The sequence below is a fragment of the Ictalurus furcatus genome, chromosome 18 (genome assembly GCF_023375685.1).
Source record: "Ictalurus furcatus strain D&B chromosome 18, Billie_1.0, whole genome shotgun sequence".
Classification (NCBI taxonomy): Eukaryota; Metazoa; Chordata; class Actinopteri; order Siluriformes; family Ictaluridae; genus Ictalurus; species Ictalurus furcatus.
In genome coordinates this window covers 19,158,381-19,186,243 of record NC_071272.1, presented here as the reverse complement: position 1 = coordinate 19,186,243, position 27,863 = coordinate 19,158,381, and the positions used below count along the sequence as shown (strand labels likewise).

Genomic DNA, 27,863 nt, shown 5'->3' with positions numbered 1-27,863 from the left:
TTAAAAAACACCAGCTTTCACTCAAGGCACTCTCTTAAGGAATAAAGTATTGATTGTGCCTTTTTATTTAGTTTCTTGTTTTTAAGATAACTGAAATGTCAGGAAAAGAATTAAAATAAATGCACTTCAAATTCTTTAATATACAATAAAAAACACTATGTGTGGGTGTTAAATGCAATAAATCTCTTCATTAATTCAAATATATTTCATACTGCAAAACACAAACCGGTTAGAAATGATTTCTTTATAATACAGTATTTAACGCAGTGCAGTGACAACGTCAGAGCGAGCAGATATTTGAGCTTAATCGCTTAAAACTCTTGCGTGTGTGGAGCGAATTCACATTTTACTTGAGCATACAATCCTATCATGTGCTTTTCACGCTGTAAGAGGAACCTGCTGGAGAACCTGGCCATGTCATCTCCAGAATAATGCATTCAGCACATCTTAGGAACCATGAGCGAGTGATCATCAGTGGAGCTTGAAGAAAAGCATAAAACAGCTCCGAGTTTCAGTCTTTCCAGTCCTTCTCACCTGAAACTCCTTCACATTAACACACAAAAGCTGAGACGGAGAAGGTGAGGGACTCGTTAAAATACCACTCGGCTGTTAGGCGTTTAATCAGCACACATTATGGCTGATTATAATAATAATAATAATAATAATAATAATAATAATAATAATAATTATGGCCTGCCATTAAATAAAGAAGCTACACACGCTGCCTGATTAAAGAGGAACAGTAGCTTATAATGAGTGATAACGAGTAGACCTGCAGAGCTGTGACTGTAAAAGCAGTCCTTCAGCTCGAGTGTGACAAGGTGTCTATGGAACATAGAGAGAGAGAGATGGCTCTGAGTCAGGTCTCAAAATACTTATAGATGGAGGTGACGTACGTCATCACACTCTGCCAATCAGGTCTCTCTGTGTGGACCATCTCACTGATGTCCTGAGAGAGAGAGAGAGAGAGAGAGAGAGAGAGAGAATTAATACAAAAACTGCAGTGGTAGAAGTTCAAAAGACACTTAAGTGAAAGTTTTGGGGATGTTGGTTTAAGTGTCTGCACTTTAATATAGTTCATTATTTAAAAGTTATTAAAAAAAATATATAATTCAACTTTTTTTTTTGTTCAACAATCAGAACTTCAAAGTACATCACCACTGTATCCAGTAATCACCTTTGCAATGACATATTCAGCCACTAGTCACCATCAGTGGAATACAATCAAAACAAAGCCACGTGAATTAAGTCGTCAAGCAGTCCTACTCATGCACTCCATTTTAAATGATCCCATATTTTCCCATTTCTCCCTGACTATGCAGTCTCCCGAACATGATCTCATATGAAGCGAATTCAAATCATATCTTTCAGGAAAAAGTAAATTATTTAAACTGAAATTAGAATCTGGGCTTGTTCTTATCTCCAAACATGGTCTAACAGTGCCAAATTTGTATAACCTATACATTTATATGAAAAGTTTTTAAAAAATAAAATAAAAAAAAAGTAGGGTTATGGACAGGGTGGTGGTGATCAGGGGTTTGGCTAGACTTAGGTGTGGGCAGGGCTATGGGCAGGGCTAGGACTGGATTTTGGGTGAGGCTAGGACAGGGCTTTGGGTGGGACAAGGACAGGGCTTAGGGTGGGGCTAGGACAGAGTTATGGGTTGAATTAAAGGAATTTAAATAAAATGTAAATAAATAAGAACATATGCGGAACAAAAATACAAATTTTCATGAAAAATGTGTAAAAACGAGTAAAAGTATGTGTTTAAAATAAACTCACAAGAGTAGATTTGATCCCCACACTTTCTGCTGCCTGGAAGGCCAACGTGAAATTTCTTCTCTGAGAAACACACAAAACACACATTTATCAGCTACAGCAAAACAGGTAGTGTGTGTGTGTGCGCATGCATGCATATATATGAGAGAGAGAGAGAGAGAGAGAGAGAGAGAGAGATTACACCTTGTCCTGGCTGTTGAGCTCCTGGTATGGGATGTGAGCTGGCAGGTACGTGTGCAGCACAGCACAGAAGGCCAGACCATCGTTCCAACTGCTGCTAAAATTAGTGATGTCTATATTCTGAGAAAACAATAACAGATTTTATTGAGTTTACTTTACTGCTTCATTAGTATAGACAAGACTGTTTACACTACAGTCAAGACGTGTAGAGATATACACATCTCATATATATATATATATATATATATATATATATATATATATATATATATATATATATATATATATATATATATATAAAGCTTTTGAAAACAAACTAAATTTTAAACAATACAGAAGCTTCTGGTAAGAGTTTTTCTCTGTTTTTCAAATAACAAATCATAATATAATAATAAACATCACATTAGTGCCATTCATACATGCACAATGTAAGTGTGCTATGGGAGAGTCTCATATCCTGGTTGCCTAGCAACCGTGTTCTTACATCTTTAAGCACTTGAATGTTGAGTGTAATGTTTTTTATGACTTGTAAAAAGCACAAATTCTGTTTGAATGCATTATAGTGACTGCACGAGTGTGTGTTGTGCATCATGAGTGTGTGTTGCTGAGCTGGTTCCAGAGAAGCTCTAATAAATGCATTAAGACTTCCAGCTACAGGTCTGAGTAAAATCAACACAAATCACACACATACAGCGTCAATAACGTGAAGCAGCTCTTTTAAGGAGCCAGTGGTTCAGTGTGTGTGTGTGCATGTTCTTGCCTCTCTGAGCTGAATATCTCTAAATCAGATCAAGTATCATGGTTACATTTTGTGTTTTTAATCAGTGTTGATGAAAGTTGAACAGGATTAAGAACTGTTTATTATAAACAATGAACAGTCCTGTGTTCACACCAAAATCATCCCACAGTTGCTCTTAAAAACGGCCGGTTTTAAGTTCTGGAGTAAATTCAATCTGTCAGATTAATAGAGCCACTGAGGTAGCATGGTGATGAGGCTTAAACTGGATTATTTTGAACTAAGAACAGCAGCACCACCAACACTCACAGAACTGTATGAAGAAGTGAGCCTGTAGCTGATTTCTTTCTAGCACAAACTGTAGCATCATGCAGCCCATCAGTGAGTCCTGTCAGGCTCACAGTGAGAGTGACCCGCCTCCTGGCTCTGATCTCTATTTAGACTGAAATATATCAGACGCGTCATCAGCAGTGATTGAGAAGCGCACGTGAAATACGGTCACGTTTAGTAAAACTGAATGAAGTTTATTACTTTCTTGATCACTGATTTTTTTTTTAAATGCCTTTAGAAGAGAAAATAAACGTAGATAGACTGAGCACAGATTGTCCAATCAATCAAAGCAAAAATTACACAACAGGACAGAAAACAGGACCTTAAGTTTAGTGTCGCTTCACTGAAAGAGTGCGCTAATGCATAATGCAGCTTTTCTGTTCATTGGTCACAGCTTGAAAGGTTTGACTTAAAACACTTAAGGCATGTTCTCACACACAGACACACACACAGCCAGTCGCTGTACTACGAAGTCGCCAGTAGACATTCCTACTACTGGTTGTCATAGTAACATTTATCCATAGCATTCCACTTTTGGCAACAAACCAGTTTACTGCTGCTAAAATTAAACATTCTGGAGGGAGAGCGTTTGTATAAAAAAAATTCACCAGTGTATAGTCCTGTGAACAAATAAGTGCACCCCATGGAAATTGTTGGCTTTTTTGACATATTTGAACAAGCAGGTATTTGATCCTCTTTGAAACAGCGCCTATTAATGAAGTTGATGCACTATCAAATGACACATAAAATTGACATTTTGTAGTCATTTTTACAATTCAGATTAACAAAACAAAACATCAGTCACATGGAAAAAGTAAGTACACCCCTACATTTATCACACCTTCAAGTCCATAAAATTAGAATCAAGTGTTTGGGTGCCAGTGATTAGAACCTGCTTAGAGAGTGCAGGTGGAACCTGTCTTATTTACATCCCTCTCATGCCTACAGTGCCCTCCAGACACCCATAGAAAACCTGTCGTGTGAACTGAAGAGGAGAGTTCACTAGCGTGCACCTTGAAATGTGAAGGATCTGGAGAGATTCTGTATGGAGGAATGGTCTCGGATCCCCTGCCATGTATTCTCCAAACTCATCATGCATTATAGGAGAAGACTCAGAGCTGTTATCTTGGCAAAGGGAGGTAGCACAAAGTATTGACTAGAGTGAAAGCTAAATAAAATAAAAGGCTAATTTTCCTTGTGTTCAAGTATATCAATTTTATTAATATGCACGGTTTCAAATACATTATATTTTTGCTTGTCCAAATATGTAAAAAAGCCAACAATTTCCATGGGGTGTACTTATTTTTTCACATGACTATATATGTATATCATACAAGATGAAGGAGAAGCACTGTGTGTGCTTTTTGCCATTGTCTTGCTGTGAAAGCGCCAATTACCTTAGCATCTTTAAAGCAAAATAATATGTAGCGAGCATGGGAGGCTACGGATCACACACGCTCTACGGTCTTCTAGAGGTCGACCGATTGATCGGCACCGATAACCGTCTGGTGGAGCTACCGGTTACTGGCAAAAATCCACACCGATAGTTTTTCCAGGTCCATTTTTTTTTTGCGTCCTTTGGGGGAGCGGCTGAGAAGGGTCCACTATCATTATACAGCTCACGTCGTGGGAAGTCACCAGCTCTCATTGAAAATGAATGGCCTCTGGTTGCTTTGCCGCTGTAAGTTTAGTTGTAATAGTTATATTACCTATATGATGAGACCCTGTGCTAAAAGGCTCAACGATAATGGTTTCATAATAGTAACACTATTATTGACATTAATGATAGGTAGTGGAATTTTTCATCTTTTCTATTCAATACTGTGAGCAGCTGCTTGGTTTGTTTTGCCCAAAATATAAAGAGATGAGTCATTTATACCCCAGAATAAAGCAGATACTTTAACGAGAGAATGAGTGCAGTAAACACATTTTGCAGTGCCGTATCAGCTCCCCTCCTCATCCAACATGCTCTCAAGCTCAAGACTAAGCACTCATTTGTCCCGTGGGGTCTCGGTTCCCTAATACAAACTCAAACGGAGCAAAATAGGTTTTTATACTCATAAGTGATTTATGCCTGACGTGTCATGGGTACGTAGCTCAGTGCGTGCTTTTATCATTAGCTGTTAATTATGTTCCAGGTCCATGAAGTGCATCACATTTAGAAAAGAAAAAAAATGGCTGAAAGTGTGCTGAGGCATCCTCAAACCCTCGAATAACAGAAGACGCAAGACAGACGCTGAAACAGACAGAGCGCTCGGGCGAAGTGATGAAGAGACGAAGCGTGAGAAATCTCACAGACTCTTGTTTAAAGGCAAACACCAATAAAGGCCTGGAGCTCGACAGGAAATAAAAGTTAAACACAGTTAAACACATGAACAGACTCACAGATTAATCTAATCGAGCCATAAACATTTAACGAGCAATAACCTCAAAGTGCTGTGCTATATTTTCTCTCTTTGAAATGGAAAAACAATAATAAAATGACATTCAAGGCAGGAAATAAACTTTTCTCTCCACCTGCCACTGAATCAGTGAGAATATTTACCTGTCGCTTCTGAAATCCACATGGAAAATGTTATAATTATCAACTTATCACATTGTAAAAAGAATAATGATAGAGTTTAATCTAAGACACATGACATGTTCTTTCTTTTATAAATTTTAAATATTAACTATTAAGCTCGGGAAGCATGAAAAAAAAAAGATTTTTTTTTGGATTATGTTTTGGATATTTACTCTCTATCATTTGTATGCTTCTACAACATGTCAAATTAAACAGCTAAATTACTGCTAAAAAAAAAATTATTTTAGACTTTTATTCCAGCTCCAATAACGACAACGTAATTTCTGTGATTTCATTTCCATTTTAATCACTGGAAATATTATTCACTAAAACATGCTGTTCTGTATTTGTGTGTAAAACGAGTAGATCATTTATTAAAACTGCTGCAATAACGTCACTGTGTCTCTGGGATTCTGTTATCTAAAGAGGTCATGCTTACTCAAAATGTACACATTTTCAGACAGGATCCGTCTATATTGACGTTCACATTCCTGACTGTAAATGGTCCATATACAGTCTATCCGTCTTTACATCTGTTCACTGAAACACCATGCACACAGATATCCGTTTTGCACGATTCAACAAAAACAAAAAAAGGTCATTCGTGAGACAATTTATCATTGTAGAAGCAAGGAGTGAATGCACTAATAACAAATGCCTGCGTCTCAGTGTGCTCTGGAGGACAGTGAGCAGCTCGTCAGCAGTGCATGATCAGGTCGAGAAGGTGCAAAATAAATAAATAAATAAATAGACAGATGGTTAGCTTTTGCTGGCACTGCTGCAAGAGGAGCCATTTATGTGAGGGAGTACTTTGGGGTTTTTTTTTTTTCCCCAATTTATTTGGAAACTGTTTCAAACAGTATTGTGCATCATGTGTTGCTCATCTAGTTCCAGAGTATTTTATTTTTTATTTTTTTTAAATCATATTTCTGTGTACACACATTCCTGAAAACCAAAAATCATATCTGTTTTACATTACGGCAGAAAATCTGACTTGTATCATCTCAACCTGTTAATGTGAACATGACCCCCAAAAGCTGAGTCTGTTTACTCTTTTCCACATCCAATAATAAGCATTATATATTAACCTTGTTATAAACCATGTTTACTATTACTACATCATACCATCACACTTTTCTTCCCCGTGTGTGTTCCAGGTTTCATGGAGTTTTTGCATCTTGTTTTCATGTGAAAGGAACCGCAAATCTTTACCGAGCTATCAAGGCTGTGATTCCAGTAAACATCTCTTCGTACCTGATAACCTTCTGTCTTCTTCTGACACCACTTGAGGAGAGCGTTTCGCTTTGATCCTCCGTATTCTCTGGCCAGAGCAGCGAGTGGGTCCTTCCTCTCCTCGCTGTGCAAAATACACCAGAATTAAGCTTTAAAAGCACAAATAATACACAAATACATTGTCTCAGCCAAGTGCAATTTCAGCTGAAATAATTGAATGCTTCACCAAACAATTACATGCTGTTTGTATGAGAGAAAAGGCCACTTTTCCAACACAACTTGACATCTGTAGACGAAAGGTTTATTCGGGGTCAAGACCAGAAATTCACCTTTCCGGTAAATGTCCTGAAGAGGGGATGATGAAATTCACAAGTAATGAAAGTCATGTGTGCATTTGCAACGGGTTAGTCATCCTATTATCAGTTAAATTAATCTTAGCTGTACATGTTAGGGTCATGACCGACTGGGGATCAGCTTGAGGGAAGGGCGTGTGCTGACATTCCTCCCCACTGATTAAAAAAAATAAAAAAACAAATACAAAGAAACAAAAGAAAACCTCTCACATCTGTCCATGTCTTAACAACGTTATTATTAAGAATGAGCATTATTAATAAATGACAGGATCACTGTAAATGGTGTGTATGTAGAAATCAGGGTTGCCAGATTGTCACAGCTACCAATCTGCTGTGTACAACCTCAAACTGTAGCTAAATGTAATTAATATATATATATATTAGCACAATCTGTATTCACAAACAGTAACAATAAAGTGGAAACATTATCATTTGCATCACTTTCAGTTTTTACTACAATTCCAGCTTCATACCCTGGGGGCAGGAACGAAGAGGCAGAACAATGCAGAACATTCAAGTCAGGTTTAGTTAGAATGTCTGTGTGACATCAATGAAGAACTGAAGGTGGTTGAGACAGACTAAAGACACACTAAAGATTTGAATGTGACACAGATTTCTATTAATTATTTCCTACAATCACCTTGTAGCTCAAAGTACTAAACTAACTGAAGCAAATTCTAACAAACAAACAAAAAAAAAACATATCTCAGCTAACCTCATCCTCACAGTCTCCTGTCTCTCGACCAGTGAGTGTGAAATTGGCTGATTTTCAATTGAATGATATACTGGTTGAGTCCTGATTAATGTGAGCTAGTCAGCTGTGAGAACGTGTGAAGTGTGAGGAATTCAGAGCAGAGGAGCTGCAGTTCATCATCCATGAGTGCCTCAGTCTGGGAATATTATGCTTTATTCGCACTGGAGCTTTCTGAGAACCCACACAGATGGGAGTTTTAGAAAAAGTCAGGGAAGGAGTACGAGGGGCACGGAGAGGTAGAACCCGAATGAAATAAACAATCAGTGACAACGAACAAAAATAGGACAGGGAGAACGGGCATGGACAAGACAGAAGGCAATAGACAGACAGAACAGACAAAACGATCAGAATGGACAGAGACCAGAACAGAAAGAAATGACTGATAGGACAGGCACAACAGCCAGACAGAAATTTAAAATTAAATAACAGACAGGCAGTACAGACAGAGAGAGAGAGAGAGAACAGACAGGAGGGACAGGAAAGTCAATTAGATGTGACCTACCGTAGACGGCCACGTGTAGTGGGCGTGACCGAAGCTGTGGGGGAGGAGGAGTTTGAGGACAGAGAGAGCTGAGGGGAGGCGGAGCCTAAATTGATGATTGAGGTGGGGTTTGGTGAATCAGTGACCGACAGGTCCCTCTTTAGCTCCTCACTGCTCCTGCGAGAAACTGCCCCCCCCCACACACACACAAAAAAAAACATCTGATCAGATCAGTGTGTCTGGAACAACTATCAGAGACCATCAATGACTCGTGATAATTAGCAATATTAATTTGCAGTAACAAAAGGCACAATGAACATTTCACTAAATGAAATTTTCCATCAGACAGCAGGGTACAACGACAATTCCATGATCGCATTTTGTTGGGGCTGTGTCCCAAATCGCATACTACTGTAAGTAGGTCAAAGCTGTACAATTTCGGTACATACCCGGCATACTGAGCTCGGAGTAGCTGCTTCTCTTATCCACCAGTGAGGACAGGGCTTTGGGCGTGCTGACCGTGTGTCTCTGTAAGACAAACAGACAAAAAGCAAAAACACACCCACTGAATTAACACGCATTCCTGGTGACGCCATTATTAAACTGTATTGCCTTTAATATCTGCTTCACTGATGTGAGAAGTGGGGTTGGTTTTTCAGCCATGGATTTATGCTTTTATAACACTGCTGAGACACTGTAAGGTCTGACAGGAGCTGATCAGGACAACGGTGTGATTTATAAACAAACACCATATATATTACACTCTTGGCATTAAAAAAAAAAAAGCGATGATGGTTTCAATCATCATGCAATATAATCACAGTATTTATACCATATGATCTTATTTTCTAAGAACTCAGGCAAAAAAGGAATATAGGAATAAAGGGACATAAATTTACACGTTATGATTTCAAAATTTGCAGGTAATGTCTTTTCTCTGAGGAGTAGCCCGTCAAATCATTTGCTGTAGCTTTCCGTGTCAGAAAGACATCAAAACAAAAAATATCAGACTCCCCCACAAACAATCCTCATCTCTGTCGAGCACCAATGCTGATGGCACACCTGCTAATAAACAAAGCAGGCTCCAGTTATGTCAGCATGAGAGAGACAGAAAACAACAGACACAGAGGATCATCTTTCCGTGTCAATCGATGAACCCCCAAGTAAAAGTGCAGAAAGGCATTTTAAGACTTCTTGGGTTCAAGAGTTTGCATGGCTCAGGTATGATCATCACATACAGAAAATGTTTCGCGAGCTTTGTTCCAAAGCGGGCAGAGAAACAGCAGGGGAAACGGATTTCATTACTGAAACGATCCATTCCAAGAAAGAGACTGTGAGAAAACAGGGCGATAGTCAAAAGCAGAAAAAAGCTCATGACGATGTAGCACAAGCAGTGTTTCGTGCATGTGAACTAAATGACAGAATGAATGGAAGGAGTTAAAAATAAAATTCAACACCGCCTATATGATCGCATGTGAAGAGCTGCCTTTCACCAAATGTACCTCTCAGATATTCCTAATGAAGAAAAATGGACTGGATGTGTGCTAGATGTAGGACAACGACACAGTATGTGCTTTAAGCAGAATGCATCTAGTTGAGATATTGCTTGTTCTACCAATTTTGGCTGCTCAGTGTGAACGTGGCTTTTCAGCTCAAAACAGGATAAAATCGAAAGCACGCAATTCAACCTTGGATGACTTGAGGATCAGCACAGACGGCCAATCACTTGAACAGTTTGATCCTGAACCATGTGTCAAACGCTTGGTTTCTGCAAAACGGAGGAGGAGGAGGAGGTTAAACCACACTCAGCGGCCAAGATTACGATCAGTGACACTGGCTCAGATTCTGTGGAAAGAACTATTCTTTGGGATTGCATATAGCTGTCAAGTTGTAAAAGATTCCGTTCAGTTCCCACTTTAAGTGAACTTGGATGAAAATGCGGATGCTGTAATAGGAAGCCAGACGTACACACGACAGGATGACTGATCTGACTTTTTTTTTCCTTATAGGAGCCAATGGCTCCTTAATAGATTTTTTTTTGTCTGGAGCCCTGCTTTTGACATAACACAATATAGACAGATACATGATTATAGTTCTGGTTCTCTCTTGCCAGCTGTGACTCACATGAGCAACAAATTTATTTATTTTATTCAAACAAATCCAAAAACACTGAACATGATTTTTAAGCTCTAAAAAAATCATTTTTAGATCACATTGCTTTTCTCTTGACTTTATTTACATATGTGGCCTTGAAATAATCCAAAAATAATCAGATTACATTACTTTCATATTGTGATACTTGGTTTAGGTTTATATATTATATATATATATATATATATATATATATATATATATAAACATTTTAAGGTAAATAAGTAGACAATAATTAGATTTTATAGTAAAGATACACTATGTGCCTTTCTTTGTAAAGCATATGTACTAAAGGTACAAAAAGTACCACCCCAGTGACAAGGAAAGGTACAGCTCAGCTCAAATCAGTAATTATAGTTTTTACACTGTGATGGAATGAAATTTAAAACCAGAATCTAAGAGCCACTACAGAGATCTGAGAGGGAGCGAGTGAATAAACCCGGTCTTTCTTCACAAATAAACAAAAATAAATAAAATAAATATATACATCTCCCAGTCTTGCATGAAAAACATCCTGCTTTGTTTCAAGCTACTGAGAAAATTCCAGAGAACAGCCATGTAAGAGGGATGGGAAAAAAAAGCTGTAAATCTTTTGGGCTCAAAGGACTTTTCAAGTGAAGAATGCAGACATCTGCTAAACCAATCAGGAGGCAGTGTGTATCGTGCGTCCTCACGGTCCGGGGTTTTTCAAATAAAAAACAACCCCCCAAAAAAATTAAGCGGTGTGACATCAAAAAATGTTTGTTTATGTATTTTCTGAATTATAACATATTAGTGCTGAGACTTTTACATCAAAAGACACAGGAGAGTTTTTGGGAGTTTTGACTGCGCCTCCTACTGGCCAACACTGACATTGCATTATTTCAGATTAAACATTATTAAATTTCTTAAAATGTTCATTTTTGATGAAAATTTCTGCTGTTCACCTCTCACATTTTCATGATCTGTTAACAGGTCCAGTAACTACACTGTTTTCTATTTTACGAAATAAAAAATAAAATAAAAAATGAAGACAACTGAATAATAATTCAGGTCTTTGTGTTAAAACAGTGTGTCTTGATGATTATCCTTAAGAAATTGTTATATTTAAAATATTTTTCCCCCACTGTTTTGTCACTTCCTTGGATGCTGGTTGGTTTTACTCACCAATGCAAGCGCTGAAGCTGACAAACTCTACTGAGAAGTCAGAGCTGAGAAATAAAACTCGTTAAAGACAGTGCACTGTGAAATACTGATTTCACTATTACCACAGAATGAAGGCAATTCTGCTGACCAAAAAAAAAACTAAATAAGGACTAAATAATTCGCTCACCCTTTCAAATTAAAGTTTCATCTAATCATATTACACCACAGCACTGCTGAATTCTGATTGGTCAGAATCTGCTCTGAAGCCAGTTCAGCTGCAAATCATAGGTTTATATTAACGCGCCTGTTCCAACAAGCTCATTCACAAGCATTTTTATTACAAACGAGCTACATGATCTTAGCTTAATAATAAACAAACTTTAATAATGCACAGTTTAACAGAGAAAATTGGGTGTAATTGCTGATATGGTGAAGTTTTCAGTATATAACATTTTATGGAAGGAGTCTCCTGTGTCTTGGTAATGTAAAGGCACTTTGTAACAGTCAGAGGTAAAGCCTTTACTAAATTTTGGGAAGTCTTCAGGACAGAGCAGTTTATGTTTTGTGGTTCTGAGTAACAGCTGTCTTATTAAAAGAGAAGCTGGTGAGAGAACTAATGTATATATGTACGGATGTGATATCAGGAACCGATTCGTTGGTGGATTCAGGGTAGGAACAGTAACTCCATTTCATCATGCCACCTCATTGTTGATTATTGTCCTATAACAGCACACCACAAGTGTTTGATTCCTTATACTGAAGCTTTAGTAAGCCTGTAATGATATCCGTTTGAGAAATTTAAGAGTCAGTAAAATGTTAGAAATAATCGCATTTATCAAACTTGAAAAGAATGCATTGAAGAAATCGGGGGCGGGGGGGGGTTACTGGGGGGGGTGCACAAAAAAAGAAACCTATTTTCATTAATTGAAACTGTTCAGTTTTAATTCACTAATTGCTGAAAAAGTTTTTCCATCTACACCAAAACTACCAAGAATAAAAGACTAAGACTAAAACTAATTCTAAATGAACTGTTAAATGGTCAAACACTGGAGTGAAAGAGTGGTGCGTCTTGTTTCTGCCAGAATTCTGCAGGAATTGTTTAGTGAATAAAGGGGTTAAGATCATGTGACTGTAATTATTCAGTCTTAGGATGGCATATTTGTTTGTTGAGGAATTTGGGTGAAGTACAACAGAGAATCATAGAGGAAACTTTTTTTACGTCTATATTTTACCCTAATGCAGTGTAGAAGTGTTATCTAGAACCTGCTGAAAGTCACAAACAGCAACAATAAGACCAAACCATGATGCATTCCCTCCCTTTTTCCTAATCTGTCAATAAATGTAACATATAATATACTGTAATAACGTCAGCCTGGGTGCACCAACAAATATTAAATCAAAATTTATTAATTAAATTGAATTCAGGAAATGCAGACGTGATTGCATTTAAACCAGCATTTAATCCTGGTTATGCTTTGACATGAAACTTAAAATAAATTTTAAAAAAATGAATCTGAGAGGAATTCAATTTCCTGAACAGTACCAGATACTAGATGAATTACAGAAAATTAAAAGGGTTCACAATGTTCTCCTTTTTTCATTTAAAAGAAAAGCAAAAAGTAGCAATAAGGACTGATCGCAAGAGAAACATTAATTCTGATTCTTTTTTTATGCTTGTAAAATAATCATGGTGGAGAAATCAGAAATAAATCCAACTCATTCTTTAAATCAATTTAAATTCTTTAAATTGTCGAGCCGTATTTAAAAAGAACTCTTATTTTTTTCTGTGTCGTTCCAATTGTTGCCAACATAGCAACGAATGACTAATGGAAAATAGACAGTCCCTCCAGAATTTCGCGACTGCAGCAATTAATGCAAAATCAAGCAAACTTCGCAATATTTGGAGCTTGCAAGTTCTCAAAATTACCACCGATTTGGGCCAAGATGCGTCATGTGACGTCTTCACAACGTGCATTCAGTTAAATTCCTCTTGGATTCACATGCGTCAAAGACGACTATAGCTAAAAGGACTCCTTTATCAACAAACATCACGGAGAAAGACCGTGCAAACAATTCCGTGCAGTTGCAATTTCGTCAATTCACGTTGCTTTGAGCAAAAAAAACAACAAAAAAAACAAACACAGTTTTGGCTGCAACAATCAAAAAAATAATAAATCCTGAACGGCCTGATTAGCATGATCATAACAGGATTATGATTGGGAAAGCGAGCTACTTATGGTGATTTTATTGTACCCTTTTATTACAGTACTTACAATAGTCAGAATTCACCAAATTAAAACATTAAAACTATCCCATAAAAAAACACGAGCGTTCAGAGGATTAGTATTATCGTAGCAGCAGTGATAGGACAAACATAACCTTATGTGTGTGAGGAGGTTTTAGTGTTAAAAAGTGCTGTGTGACAAGGTCTCAATGAGGAGACGAGAGAATTGTTAGAGAATTTAAATCTTAGTTTGTACCTGAATGGGGGACACGGCAGCAGCGGGAGGGGTTTTCATTGGACTTGGGCTGAGAGGGGTTCGAGAAATAGCAGCGGCGACTACAGCGGGAACAGCGGATGTTGGAGTGCCGGGAATAGGGCCTACAAAACACGCACACCCGATGCCAATCGTAAGTAAATGTACTAAATGTTGAGCAAGCAGTTAGTCAACACGTGTGTGTATATATATATATATATGTACCTTGGGAGGCACTGTCGAAGCTCTTGATGAGGGTTTTGACGGTGGGCGAGGGCTCTGATGAGGTGGAAGAGCGGCGGCTGAGCCCCATCCCCTGTCTCAATGCAGCCAGATCTCTCTCTACTGCATTCATGTAGTTAAAGACACGCCCACGTTCCTCATCCTGCCTAATACACACACACACAAAAATACACATACAATGTTTTAACAATTTCCATTTCCAAACCCTATACATTTTAGACCACAAAACTCAAATCCACTTGTCCAGAGTCCTAGTTTATCCCAAATGTAGTCAGAAATTTGCATCTTTAGTTTTGCACTGGAGCTGTGAGGCGACTGTAGCTAACGAAACACTGTGTTTTTCACCCACACAGAACCAATGCAGAACAACAAAAGAGCCGGGTCTCAACACAGCACTCAGTTCTCTTCCTGTTAATGATCAAGAATTAAAAACTTTATGCTCATGATCAAAGAGAAAACAGAGCAAAATGAGTCAAATCTGAATAAAATTTCTGATCTATACATTTGACATTGTGGACAGTTTATTTGTGTCAGATCTGTGTCAGAAGAATGAATGAATGGGGCTGGTTGGTTCATTTGAACCCAGTCACATATCTGTATCTGTAGATTCTCAACGTTTTACTACGGTCCGACGGAGGAAAGATTTCCAGGATGTTTCCCTTATTGTGTTTCATTAAAGTAAACAACCTCCATACTTATTCCCACACAATGCTGGATTTGAACATATGCAAAGACATGGATGTGGAAATTATATCCTGGACATTATGAGTTGACTGAAAGGTGTCTTACTTCTTGCTCTTGAGCTCGTCCAGCTCTTTGCTCATCTTTTCGTTCTTCTCCTGAGCCTCCTGTAGGCGGCGCCGCAGGTCCCCGATCTCCTCCTGAGCCTCGGATTTTATGTCATTGGCAATGACCACAGCAGTCTGGAGATCAGCCTGGAACTGTCTCCACTCTGCTGACTCCTCCTGAGAAATAAAAGCACTTCATGTTCAGACACATCTACACTCTGAGCTTCTCTCACTCACACAGTGCCAATGGGCTAACAAAAGAGCCAGTTCTGTTCCAGCTAATGATCCAGAATTTATTTATTTTTCATTAATGGTCACATTACAATGGAAATCAGAACACAGCAAAATTAATCAATCCAAATGAAATGTATGATCTCATTAAAAAAAAAAAAAAAAAAAAGGCATTGTACACCATTATAAATCCATTAAGTCATGCTTTAATTTGTGGAGATTTTACTGTACCCATTTGTTACAGTTATTATGGTAGCCCTGCTACACCAGCCGTTACAGTAGTTAAAAAAACAACAAAAAAAAAACCTTTTAAACCCTGTTACTGTCTTTGAGAACTGGATGTGGTCTGAGATTTTGTGAATTCCATTACCAAGGCACTTTGATAAAAATAATTATCATTATGAAGCTTTTCAAAGATTAGGATTTTTACAGGAAGCCAGACTCACAGGAAGATCGTCAATAACATATAGAGAAGTAAAAGATTATTACCCGGAGTTTACGGTGAAGCGTTTTAATCTCCTTTTCCATGTCATATTTTTGGTCATGAAGTTTTTTAATAGAATCTACATGAGAGAGATAAAGATGTTAACCAGGGGGCAAAAAAAAAAATCACGAATACAAGACTAAATGTGACTCAATGCCACCCCCTGTGGCTAAAGTCAAGCAATCTGTGGTGGAAATGAGGTGGATCAGAAACATAACCTATTTTAAAGCGCCCCTATTATGCTTTTTCAGATATTACCTTTCATGTAGTGTGTTATATAGCTGTTCGTGAATGTAAAAACATCTGCAAAGTTTAAAAAAATTAAAGTGTACAACAAAGGGAGTTATTGACTCCCAAAAGAAAGACCCGATTCTGAACAGCTGAAACGAATCATCAGTACTTCCAGACTTACTTCCTGTACTAACCGATTTAGGTTTGTAACAAAAAACTTGGTCTCCATTGGTTGCTCATGAACAACGTGTACTTTGACCCGCCTTCAAACACTACAGTTGAGGTTGCGTCCTGAAGGAGTTAGGTTAATGTCTAGAAGATGTTGTTTTCTGCGCTGCAAAAGCAAAAACCACTTTTTCAGTTCAACTCGGACCTTCGTTTGTGTTCCCATAATTTCATTGACGACTGCTTCTCAAATCTAGCTGAAGTCAATGCAGGATTTGGGAAATGATTATTCATTAAACACGGGGCCGTATCCACTTTATTTGGACCATCTTGCACCTCTGGATCACATCCTGCAAGTATGGTTAATTATTTATGTATATATTTTTTACCAAGTGTTCCAAATGCGTAGTTTTGTGTTATATACGTGTACAGACAGCGCAAAGCTGTAGGCCTCTGCGTTATTGTCAAACTACATATAAACTTACCACTGAGAAACGCCCTGTTCTCGTTGTGCTTGCGATGGTGGTTCGGGTTGATCTTCCGATGTATCACTATCGGACTCGGGCTCAAATTGATAAGGTAAAACTGACGAAATTATTACTGGGCTGAAATTCAGATATGGTAGTGGGCGTTTCCTTTCCGACACGCACTGTAAGCGGTAGACCAATCACAACAGACTGGGACATCTGACCAGTCAGAGCAGAATACGCTCTCTGAAAGGAGGAGTTTAGAGTGAACGGATGCTTGAGCGAGTCGTTTGTGACACTGAGAAAAAGAGGCGATGCTGCAATGTACATTATGAGAAAATTCTAGTGTTTTTTGACCTTGGATGCATGTAAATCTAGGGTTAGGTTTTGAGACCTCAAACAATATTAGGCACTTTTATATAGCATAATAGGGGCACTTTAATAAATAATTACTTTGCGTGAGGTATTATTAAAAGTGAATTATCGCTTTATCATCATGTCCTGGATGACTCACTCTCCAGGTCAGAGATGATGAGGTTGTCATGGAGTTTGACGGCTCGATGCTGCTCCACTTCGTCCTCTAGCTCGAAGATGGTTTCCTTCATGTCAGCGATCTCTGTGTCTTTCTCCTCCAGCTCTGAGCACTGCTGCGCTAGAACATGCTTCTGCTCAGCTAGCTGTTTCTGCACCTCGTCCCGGAACGACTGGAAATCTGCCTCCAGCTAGAACATGCAAAAAACAAAACAACAAAAAAAAAACAACAACAATGTTTAGTGTTTTGTTATTATCAAAAGAAATGTTTTCTATACCTGTTTTTGCCCCCAGGTAGTAAGTATTAGTAGGTGTTGCTCTCAGAAAAGTTACATTATAACTTTTGCATTAGCCTGATTGTTATGCCCGCTATGTATGGTAGCCCTGCTACCCCACCACTTTTGATAGTTTCCTACCATCACACAGGTTGCTGTGAGCAGAAATCACGAAACTGTACCCACATCAAAACTTCTAGCTATGAGATGCCATATGCTAACAGAACTGACTGAGAGAAGTAAACTCTTCACAGTAAAAAGAAAAAAAAATTGATTCATGTAACAATAATGCACAAAAAGAATGTGTCATATCCATGTCTATTAAATGCGAACTGAAATGCTAAGTGCAATTAAAGTCTAAACTACTGTAAGGCAGAAACAAGTGTAAAGATAAGCACTACCGTTAGCTTGGTGCTAATCCCTTATTCACTAGTGAGTGAAAATGTTCAACATACATACAGCTAATCATGCATAATCTTCCAGAAAATGCTGACCCTTTTATAATGTTTAATAGACCACTGACCAACTTTATACACTTCAAACAGCTACACTACCTGCCACTTCTAATCCCACCTCTTCTGCGACTTACAAATAAAAAGTAATTAAAAGAAGCTGCCCAAACTATTTGGCAATTTGAATCCAGTAAATTAAAGTTGTCTTTCCAAGTTCGAACTAATAGACAAGCCTAGATACAGTTTCAGTTTAGAAAATGAAATAGAGCGTTTATTTGGTTTGTAAAAAAAATTGTAAATAGTTACAATCACCATAATTTAGAAACTAATCAAGCTGGCACCTCACTACTATAGTTTGACAAGGCAGCTAGGTAAGTGTGACTAGGCCAAAAACTGATACACACACACACCTTTCTAATTGCATCCTGAAGCTGAGCAGCCTCATTGCGAGTGTGCCCCAGTTCCTCCTGCAGCTTTGCCGCTTTAGTTTCGGCTCGCTCTTTGTCTAATCTCTCACTGTCCAGCAGGTGGCGTATGTCAGTCTTGTCCCCAGCACCTTGGATGGAGAGGAGTTGGGCCACTCTCTGCCTCTCCTGCTCCAGCTGGAGCCGACAGCGAGCTAGTTCGGCTTGCTCATCCTCAGACTGCATCCTCATGCCATGAAGCTCAACAGCAGTGGCCTCGCGTTCTCTTCGCTCCAGCTCGGCAGCCCTCTCCGCGAGGTGCACACGCTCCTTCAGGGCTCCCATAAGGCCCTGCGACTCAGCATTCTCCTGCTCAGCCATCTTCAGCGCACTGCTCAACTGCTGCTGCACACCGAGAAGCTGCTCCCTCTCAAGGCGTGAGTTCTCGTTTAACTCGCTGTAGCGCCGCTCCAGCTCCATGTAGCGACTGCTCTTGGCATCCTCATCATCTTTGGCGTAAGCTACGCGGTGCTCATCCAGCAGGCCACGCAAGTAGTCCAGTTGTCGGCTATAGAGTTCCAGCCGCTCACCTTGCTGGCGCAGTGAGTCCACCAAGATGGCTCGCTCCTCACCCAGGCGTTCGTTCTCTGCACTTAACTCTTGTGCAATCTGCTGAAGGTCTGCAAGCTCTTGAAGTGTGGCCTGAAGCTCCTCTGCTGTGCTGTGTTGGCTCTCCTCCATCTGGTGGATGCGCTCAGTCAGGCAGGCCACTGAGACCTCACTAGCGTTGCCACTACTTCCCCGGCGCGAGCGCCTTCGGCCTGGCGAGCCACCTTCTGACTCTGACGACGAACCGCAACCAGATGGTGCATCCAGGGCATCATCACTAGACATCACAGCCTGGCAAGGTTCACTGCACTCACTGTCCGGAACATCCGGAGACCCTACTCGTCTCGCCTCCGACAGTAAATCCTCGGTTGAACCCCTGGCAGAACCTTCAGTTGAGGAGGTTCGAGTCCCTCCATCCCCACCACTGCTGCTGCCCCCACCACTGGTTGTGGGCTCAGGACTGAGAGAGGCACAGTGCAGTCCTTTCTCAGGACTGTCCAGACGCTGCTCCAATGAGAATCCTAGAGCATTTAGTCGGTCCTTTAACATTCGGTTCTCACTCTTCAGCAAGTTGAGCTCCCCACGAATGCCCTGGTTCTGGTCCTGCAGTAACAGCAGGGTCGACTCCACATCAGCAGCGCTTATCCCAGATACAGCTTCCTTCTCCTGTGGCAGCTCGGCCTCACACTGCTCTTCTTGCTCGGGGGCTTCCTGGTCCTCCAGACCCAGCTGAGCCCTCATCCCACGCAACTCAGAACGCAAGTGCAGAATCTCAAGGTCTTTGCTTTTGGCCAAGCCCAGCAAGTCCTTTACTCTTGACTCCAGCATTGCTTTGTTGCTGATATCATAGCGTGATTTGCTTGCCTGGGTTTCAGACTCAGTTGACGTGCGACAGCGAGAACGCTTCGAAGCCACAGAGTTAGATGGTCCAGACTGCTTCTTGGCAGTGCTGGTTTTCTCACGTGTCACTCCAGGTTCCTTTACTGCAGAGGACATCCCACGCCTTCCTGAGGAACCTATAAGACAGAGAATAGATTATAATAAATAATAGATTATTATGTTTGATCATATAGATTTCTTTCTACAGGACTGTTCATATCCTTGTTCAAAAATGCAATCAGAAGCATTTCATCAATCCAGAATATACTTATTCTGAAGCCCAGATTGACTCCTGGTACCCGAGATGGCCTTGGTCTTTGTCTCTGTGTTGTTCTGAGTGGAACTGGTGCTCCTCTTGCTCCTCGTTGTAGTGCTGCTGCCACTGCCCACCGAGGCGCCTCCACTTCCTGCGCTCATGGCTGCAAGGTCATCGTTGCTCTTCGTCTGGTTAAAATATGCCAATATTAGAAATAGTATATGTGTATGGATGTGATAGTTATCATAATGCATCTAAAATCCATTGCACAGTATTTTCCCTGTTCTGGACCATAAAGCTGCACAGTATGAAGTGAACAAAGTATGAATTATCCAGGCCAAGGGAGTCAGAGTTAATAGTTACAAGCTACTGGTATTATGTACACAAAATAACTGCCTAATCTTTCATGAAAGCATTCAAATCTATTATATCTCAGATAGTTTTCACCATATAATGGACATTATTGGCTTAATGGTTTCCAATAGGAACCATCAAATACACTACATGGCCAAAAGTATGCGGACACCTGACAAATCGCATCCATTGATGTGTGCTTGTTGAGCATCACATTCCAGATTTAGTCCCCCTTTGCTGTTCTAATAACCTCCATTGTTCTGGGAAGGCTTTAGGCATCCACTAGATTTTGGAGCATGGTTAAGGGGATTTGTATTCATTCAGCCACAGGAGCATTAAAGAGATCAGGAACTTATGTTGGGGACTGAAACAAGACAGAAGAAGAAACATGCTCAGGGACTCACCTTAGACAGAAGGGCCGAGTTCTGGTTCTTGCTGGTGCTCTTCCCTCCGGTGCCCATAGTGCCACTGGGCTCGGGTTTGCCCAGGGGTTTAGTGGCTGTGGTGGTTTTGCTGGAGGCGCCTGTGGGCCTGCTCGCCTTTTTCATACTGGGCTCCAAGTTCTTGATACATTTATGGCGCAATCTGCAGAAGGAGAAAACAGATGAACACGGCACAGTGGTAGTAGGATTGCTAGTAAAGCTCCAGCTTCAGGATCACAGCTCCAGTCCCCAGTTCCATCCTGAGGTCGGGTTACTGTCTGTATGGAGTTTCATATGTTCTCCCTGTATCTGCAAGGGTTCTCCAGTTTCCTCCTACCTCCCAGTAGTTGGGCTGTCTACTCTAAATTGCCCCTAGGAGTGAATGTAGTGTTCAAGGTGTCCTGCAAAGGACTGGTGTACATGCCCAGTGTTCCCAGGATAGAGTCCTGATCCACCGCCATCCTGACCAGGATATAGCGATTACTGAAGAATGAATTAATTTTAATGCTTAAGCAGCACGGATATACGCTACATAAATCTAAATACTACATAAACTTTGCTCTAATATAAGAACATTGCATTACAGCAGTGTAGTGTAGCCTGTTTCATATTAACAATTAGCCAATAAAATAATAACATTTGTCTTCATGGATTATCTGAAATAAAAAAATAATGCACTTCACACTGTCTGAACAGCCTCAGAGAAGATGCTAACTGGTCTGATTGGCAGTAGAGAGGAAGGCTGTCCCTTCCACCAAGGTGATCATTCAGCTGCATGAAACTCCATTACACCCCTCGAACATTAAATAAAATTATTAATCAATATGACAAGCCACAAAAATCACACTGCAGAACCTGAGAACCTTCTAGAAACCTTCAGCAACATCAGGAAAAAATGTCTCCATTACCTAATCGCAGCAGAAGTCGCCGTTTTCCTTGGAGAACACATGGCCTATTAAACAACAGCACTGCGCGCTAGACAGTAATAAATACCAGTGCAGTCCTCTCGGGCTCTATTTATACACACTTGGAGTTCGGAAGGAATCACCGCTGGACCGTTTGAATGCACACACAATGTGTGATTGGAGGACAGGGCAGGAGGAAGGCTGTAGCTGCTTTTCTTATCACATCATCACGGCCGTTAGTGGGGCCAAGTCTCGCTGAAGTTCACCTTCAATATCCTTAAAAGGCTCTAAGAAATCTGAGCAGGCGCTTAAACACAGTGCACGGGAGAGGATCGTAAAGGGTGTGTGATGTAGATATACTGTAGTGAGGAAGATAAACGTACAATTTTAAAATTAATAGTACAATGGGTACACACTGAGCTGGTGTTGAGAGATTTATTGGAAGAATGTCTAAGATTCTTCATCTGGTCTATTACTGAGTAAGTCATACTGTAACTAAATACTGAATTTAGTCCTTCTTCAAGAAGCTCAGAAGGTCATGAGTTCAAACCCCATCACAGCCAAGCTTCCACTGTAAGGCCCTTGACCTTCAACTGTTCAGATGTATGAATGAGATAAATGTAAGTCGCTCTGGGTAAGGGCATCTGCCAAATACCATAAATGTAAACTCTTTCTGGGGAAAGTAGCCAATGCATATTCAAAAAGTCAACAGATGACTTATTTCATATTCAGTGAATAGCATTCATGTGTTACATGAAGAATAGAACAGAATAGAATAAAATGGGTTGTTCAGAACAAAAGTGATCGGCGATTGGCCATTGGGAACAGAGGTGATCGACGATTGGCCATTGGGAACAGAGGTGATCGACGATTGGCCATTGGGAACAGAGGTGATCGACGATTGGCCATTGGGAACAGAGGTGATCGATGATTGGCCATTGGGAACAGAGGTGATCGACGATTGGCCATTGGGAACAGAGGTCAGCAATTAGTCATTGGAAACTACTGTACATACTCTAGCAACTTGTATAACCAGCAGATATGATGTGATCTAGAGTGCCATATGGAGTGCAGGACAGTTGCTTTTGTAAAGAAAAGTCACTAAAGTGGTCTAGAAAGTCATGGAATCATAACAACAAAGTCACTAAGCTGGCAAAGATTTCACAAGATACCAGGAGTAACAAGCAGGGACATGTTAAGAAAGCTAGAAACTAGCTTTAGTGTTCATAACACTAAAGGACAGGTACAAAAAGCACTTGTGATACTCTATCTACATTTTATTTAATAAGCACCCGTTTTTGCACAGAGTGATGCCTCACTCTTAAACCTCAACACTTGAGCTGATCACTGCAGATTACCGTTCAGCCTAAACACCCAAATGCTTTACACTCACCTGTATGAACACACACACCCTCACCCCACATGCCTTGCTGACGAAGCAGGGTGGAGGTGCTTTTTTATTTTCTTGTCTGAAGCCCAAGTAAAGGTTAGAAAACAACAACAACAACAACAACATGATAATTATGACGCTGTGTTTGTTTTTGTTAATGGGGGGGCGACGAAAAAAAAAAAAACAGAAGAAGAAAAGGGGTGGAGCTCATTTTAAATCTGACGCAGTGACTCCACCTCTGTAAATAAACACCATTAAGTGGTGCCAGCTCAGCAGACCTCACCCTCAGCATGCTGGGATTTTTCCCAGAGCTCTGCCAGACAATAACAGTGAGTGGAAATCATAACATAGCTGAAATTCTGAGACGGGAAGAAGAGAGGGCCTAGGGAAGCGGGGTGGAGAGCAGGGATGAAGGAGATGGTGAGGGGAGCTTAAACCATGTCGACGTGCACGCGCTCGCTACAGCCCATAACAAACCACAACCACAGGGTCTCTGAATTCCTACAATCATTTACAGATGGCTATCAGACATGGACTCGGATTTCTGTTCAACACGCAGAAAATAAACTTGAAATATGTTAATATGACAGTTTCGACAAAAATGAAACTCCTGCAATGTCTCTTTGCCCCAAAAGTGATTAATCAGTAAAGACTGTTCCGTGTGTTAAGTTTGCTGCTTTAATTTTACACTGGTAGCCAACTTGTTGTAGAAGCGTATAGCTTATAGTTTATCCAGAGTCGGCTTTGCGGAGACTTTCAGAGTTTCAAAAAGTCTTGCTGAAGAGGTTTCTGGTACTGTATGATACAGTGTCAATCATCTGCAACAACTAATCGATAAAATCAATAATAATTGATTATGAAAATCGTTGTAAGAGAATCTCATTATTGATTAGTTGGTGTGCGCACTGCACAGGGCACGTTTACTCACTGTTATTTCGGTTCTGAAAACAAGCATCGGAGAGTACAAACCAAGGCTGTTCTTCAAATTACATACTACACACTAGTCAAATACATGTAATGTGACACCATCAGCTTTACCAGAATACCCAGTCAACTACAATGAATTTTTTTTTCAATTTACTATTTGTGTCAACGTTACCTTTTTATGCTCAACATGACCTTAGTCACGATCAGACGGCGGCATATCGTCAAGTGACAGCGGGGAAAAAAGGGTGTGCCCCAAGTCCTCTAAGGAAGGGGAGCATTTTCTATTAAATACCGTGAAGAAGACTATATCAAAATGGAGCTTGTGAAGCACAGAAACATGACAGTGATGCACGAGCACAATCTTATGTTTATATCCAAAATGCTACACTGTGTGCAAGGGGTTGGAGAAATTGGTGCGAGCTGTTTAAAAGGTTTAGTTTAATTCAAGTTTATTGTCATTATGTGCTCTATTTGTGCACTTGCAGTGTAACTTCTGTCATTATTCTAACTTGAAATCATCTTTGCTCTACAGCATTTCTTTGCATGTGCCTAAGACTTTTGCACAGTACTGTGTGTGTGTGTATATACACAGACTTTTTGTAACACTCAGTTTGTGGATTTCAGCTGAGGTGAAGGAGACACATGGCACATCATGTACATTTTATTCTCAATCAAACGAGTCACTAGGGAAGTTTCCTGAGCTTTGCTGTGACTCAGACTTTCACAGAGCGTCACAGAGAACAGGATGGTTATTGAGGCTGGTGGTGCTATTTACATGCCACAGTGTTTTAATAGCCAGGCTGCAGTCCTTCATAACCACACACTGCTGTACTCCATCACTGAGCTGAGGGAATGAATGAAGTGCTTTGTGTGTCTTTTTTAAAATTAACAGACATTTTTAAACCACTTGCTCCATAAACACAGCGCTACGAGGTGATGTGGAGAGACAATGTCAGGGATCATGATAAATACTAACCTGTGTGACAGTCTGAATTTCATATTAGAATTTGAGATTTTTCCAAGTTTGGATCTTGACTGTATTTATACCAGCGCAAGTTGGATTCTGGATTCTGATTGGTCAGAAGGTGTTGATTCATTTTCTGTTAGTTACGTTTGAAGACAGCAGCTGTAGATCACACGTTTACATTACTGCACTCGTTCTAATACCTCATCGTTCCTATTGTTTCAACAGCTCGGTACAGGGACTTGCACGGTGGACTCTCGACATAAATGGAATAGAAAATGTGTGTAATGATTGATATGGTGAAGTTTTCTCTAAAGAGCTGTTTAACAGGTATTGAAGGAGTCTCAAGTGTCTGAACTTTAAAACAGTCAGAGGTAAAGCTGCAGCTTAAACTTTTCCCTCACAGGAAAGTCTTCAGAACAGCGGAGTTTATGATTTGTGGTTTTTCATAACATGGCAAACGGCGTTTCTTTGATTTATGAACTTCAAGCGAGAGTAACGAAAAAGAGAGGCTGGTAGGGAAATGACTGTTTGCAGCTGCAATAACCAGTTTCAACAATGTACCACAACATTAGCTGTAACTATAAATAGATACAAAGTTTGCTCTTTAATAATTAATACAATTAAATAACTTCAGGGTGCTAACAGTAGCCGCGTTTTGCTTCAGGCCGCATCACACCTCCCTGGATTTTATTATTTTTCTATAATAGCATGCCCCAGTCATGCCTTATTCCTTACTTCTTACACATATTAGCAGCGCCAAGTTTTTAAGAACACTTTTATATAAATCTATTATTCTGAGTTCATACGTTCAGACTCTGTGATAACACATGCCAACCTGCATAAAGCACCATCCAGGCCGGTAATGAATTTATTCCAGACAACTGCAAATCATCAGCTCTAATGGGAACCTGAAAGTCTCTTTAAAAGCACAAAGCAGCTTATGATGAAAGAGTCGCTGTTGATTTTTGTCATCCAGATGTTAAACTAAAGTGAACTGGAATGTCAAGAAGACCGGGGGGGGGGGGGGGGTGTTTCTTAACAAAGTTAAAATAACTGGTTTTCATAATTAACTTACTTATACTGTTGAATACATTATTTTACTCTTTCTTTTTTTTTTAAATTTTTTTAATAATAAAACAGTCCTTTTTAAGTTTTAAGGACTGACCTGAAAACATAACCTATTTGGCCCTGACTGACTACACAAGCTTTAAAATCAATTAGCATGACAATTCATTTTTGAAATAACAATCAGCTATTTACATATTAAAACCCTTTAAAAACAAAAAAACAAACAATTGTTCAATTCTGTTCATGCTTCTGTTCATTTTCAAATATTAACAGCTTAGTTTTTCCAATATGACTCATTTTTGTTTGCACTTTAGAAGCAAAACTAAATATGGTATATAGTGTGTATCGTAAAACCATCTTCAAATAGTGCGATATAATAATTAGCATTTTTTTAAAGTCCCTCTATACTGTATTTAGTTACACGTGCAACCTGCAGGCCATGCTGTATTATTTTCTGTCAAAATTCCTGACATTAATAAGAAAAAAAGCGCACTGAGGATGTGTCTGTGAGACTTAAACGAATCCTGCGATGAAGAAAAAGAGACGTCTGAGAATGAAACCCATTATTAACGTCTTACATGTAAGAAGACACACACACAAACAATGCCAGGGTACATTACATTATAAACATGCTCATTATTGTTAAAAGTATTCAAAGAGGTTAAATAGGGTAACAAACAAAAACAAAACAAAAAAACCACCCCATCACATCTGTCTTTACATTTTAAAAGTCATATACATGCAAATACATCTTTTTAAGATTTGTTCAGTGGCTTATAGTCACCCCCCTACACCACTATTTCTCTTTTCATTTAAATATATAATAATACAGCACATTTATCATAATTATATCACAATTAACATGATATGGACAGATCACTACATTTAGGATTAAGATTAACGTCATCTATTTAATTGAATGTAATATCAACACCATATAAAAATGTATTAATATAAAAAGTTTATATTAATACATAACTTTTTTGTATTATTACAAAAGTCTATTTGTATTAGTTTTTTTTTTTTTACAATCCCAACATCCTTAAGCGTCCACTATTTATTATTTTACCTCATTAAAAACTGCATAAATATATTACAATTTTCTATTTTGTGGGCCAGACATCTCTTTTCTATTAAAAAACTCCTTCAAAAAAAACAACACAATACCAGTAACTGCGGGATTGCAGACAATTTTGAAAACAGATTCTTTAAAAGCCTTTATGATTGCACCAGATAAAAAAAAATGCGTACCGGAAATTGCGTCAGAGACCATTCCCTATGGATACACAGTATCGGTGCTCTTTTTGTTGTTACTCTGTAACATTAGGCCTCAAAGTGCCGCTATTCCCTAAAAACCGAGCCACAGCCCCTAACAGCGCAATCTCCAAACCCTTAAAAGCTGGGGGAAAAAAACTCGATCTTACCTTCAGAGAGTCCTTTCTTTCCAGAGACTTTGTGTGATAACGACAGCTTTTCGGCCGTAATCCACTGTAACAGCGGTGCAAAAACTTCCACCCTTTAAATGTGGTTTCTAACCCGGGATAGAGCGAGCTTCCTCCCGGTTCATACAGCTGCTCAGCTCCAGGTTCAGTTTGCGGCTCAGCAGGAGAACAGCACCGCCGAGAATGTGGCGTGAAGCTGCAGAAAGAATCA

General features: G+C 39.6%; 1 protein-coding gene across 3 annotated transcripts; it reads right to left on the bottom strand.

The window, feature by feature from the left end:
- Positions 1-677: 677 nt before the first annotated feature.
- Positions 678-27,863, bottom strand: specc1lb (sperm antigen with calponin homology and coiled-coil domains 1-like b). 3 transcript variants are annotated; one of them, XM_053648448.1, is made up of 15 exons: positions 27,635-27,863; positions 20,936-21,116; positions 20,221-20,365; positions 18,440-20,058; positions 17,286-17,493; positions 15,914-15,987; positions 15,195-15,370; positions 14,388-14,551; positions 14,166-14,287; positions 8,859-8,937; positions 8,431-8,596; positions 6,843-6,945; positions 1,963-2,079; positions 1,783-1,842; positions 681-949 (listed from the first exon to the last, which is right to left on the bottom strand). In XM_053648448.1, exons 2-15 carry the CDS (start codon positions 21,077-21,079, stop codon positions 860-862), a joined length of 3,267 nt encoding a protein of 1,088 aa, XP_053504423.1. In that variant the 5' UTR covers positions 21,080-21,116; positions 27,635-27,863; the 3' UTR covers positions 681-859. The 3 variants fall into 3 exon arrangements, with proteins under 3 accessions (XP_053504425.1, XP_053504423.1, XP_053504422.1); XM_053648447.1 differs by lacking the exon at positions 27,635-27,863 and adding an exon at positions 21,862-22,482; XM_053648450.1 differs by lacking the exons at positions 20,936-21,116; positions 27,635-27,863 and having other exon boundaries at positions 678-949; positions 20,190-20,270.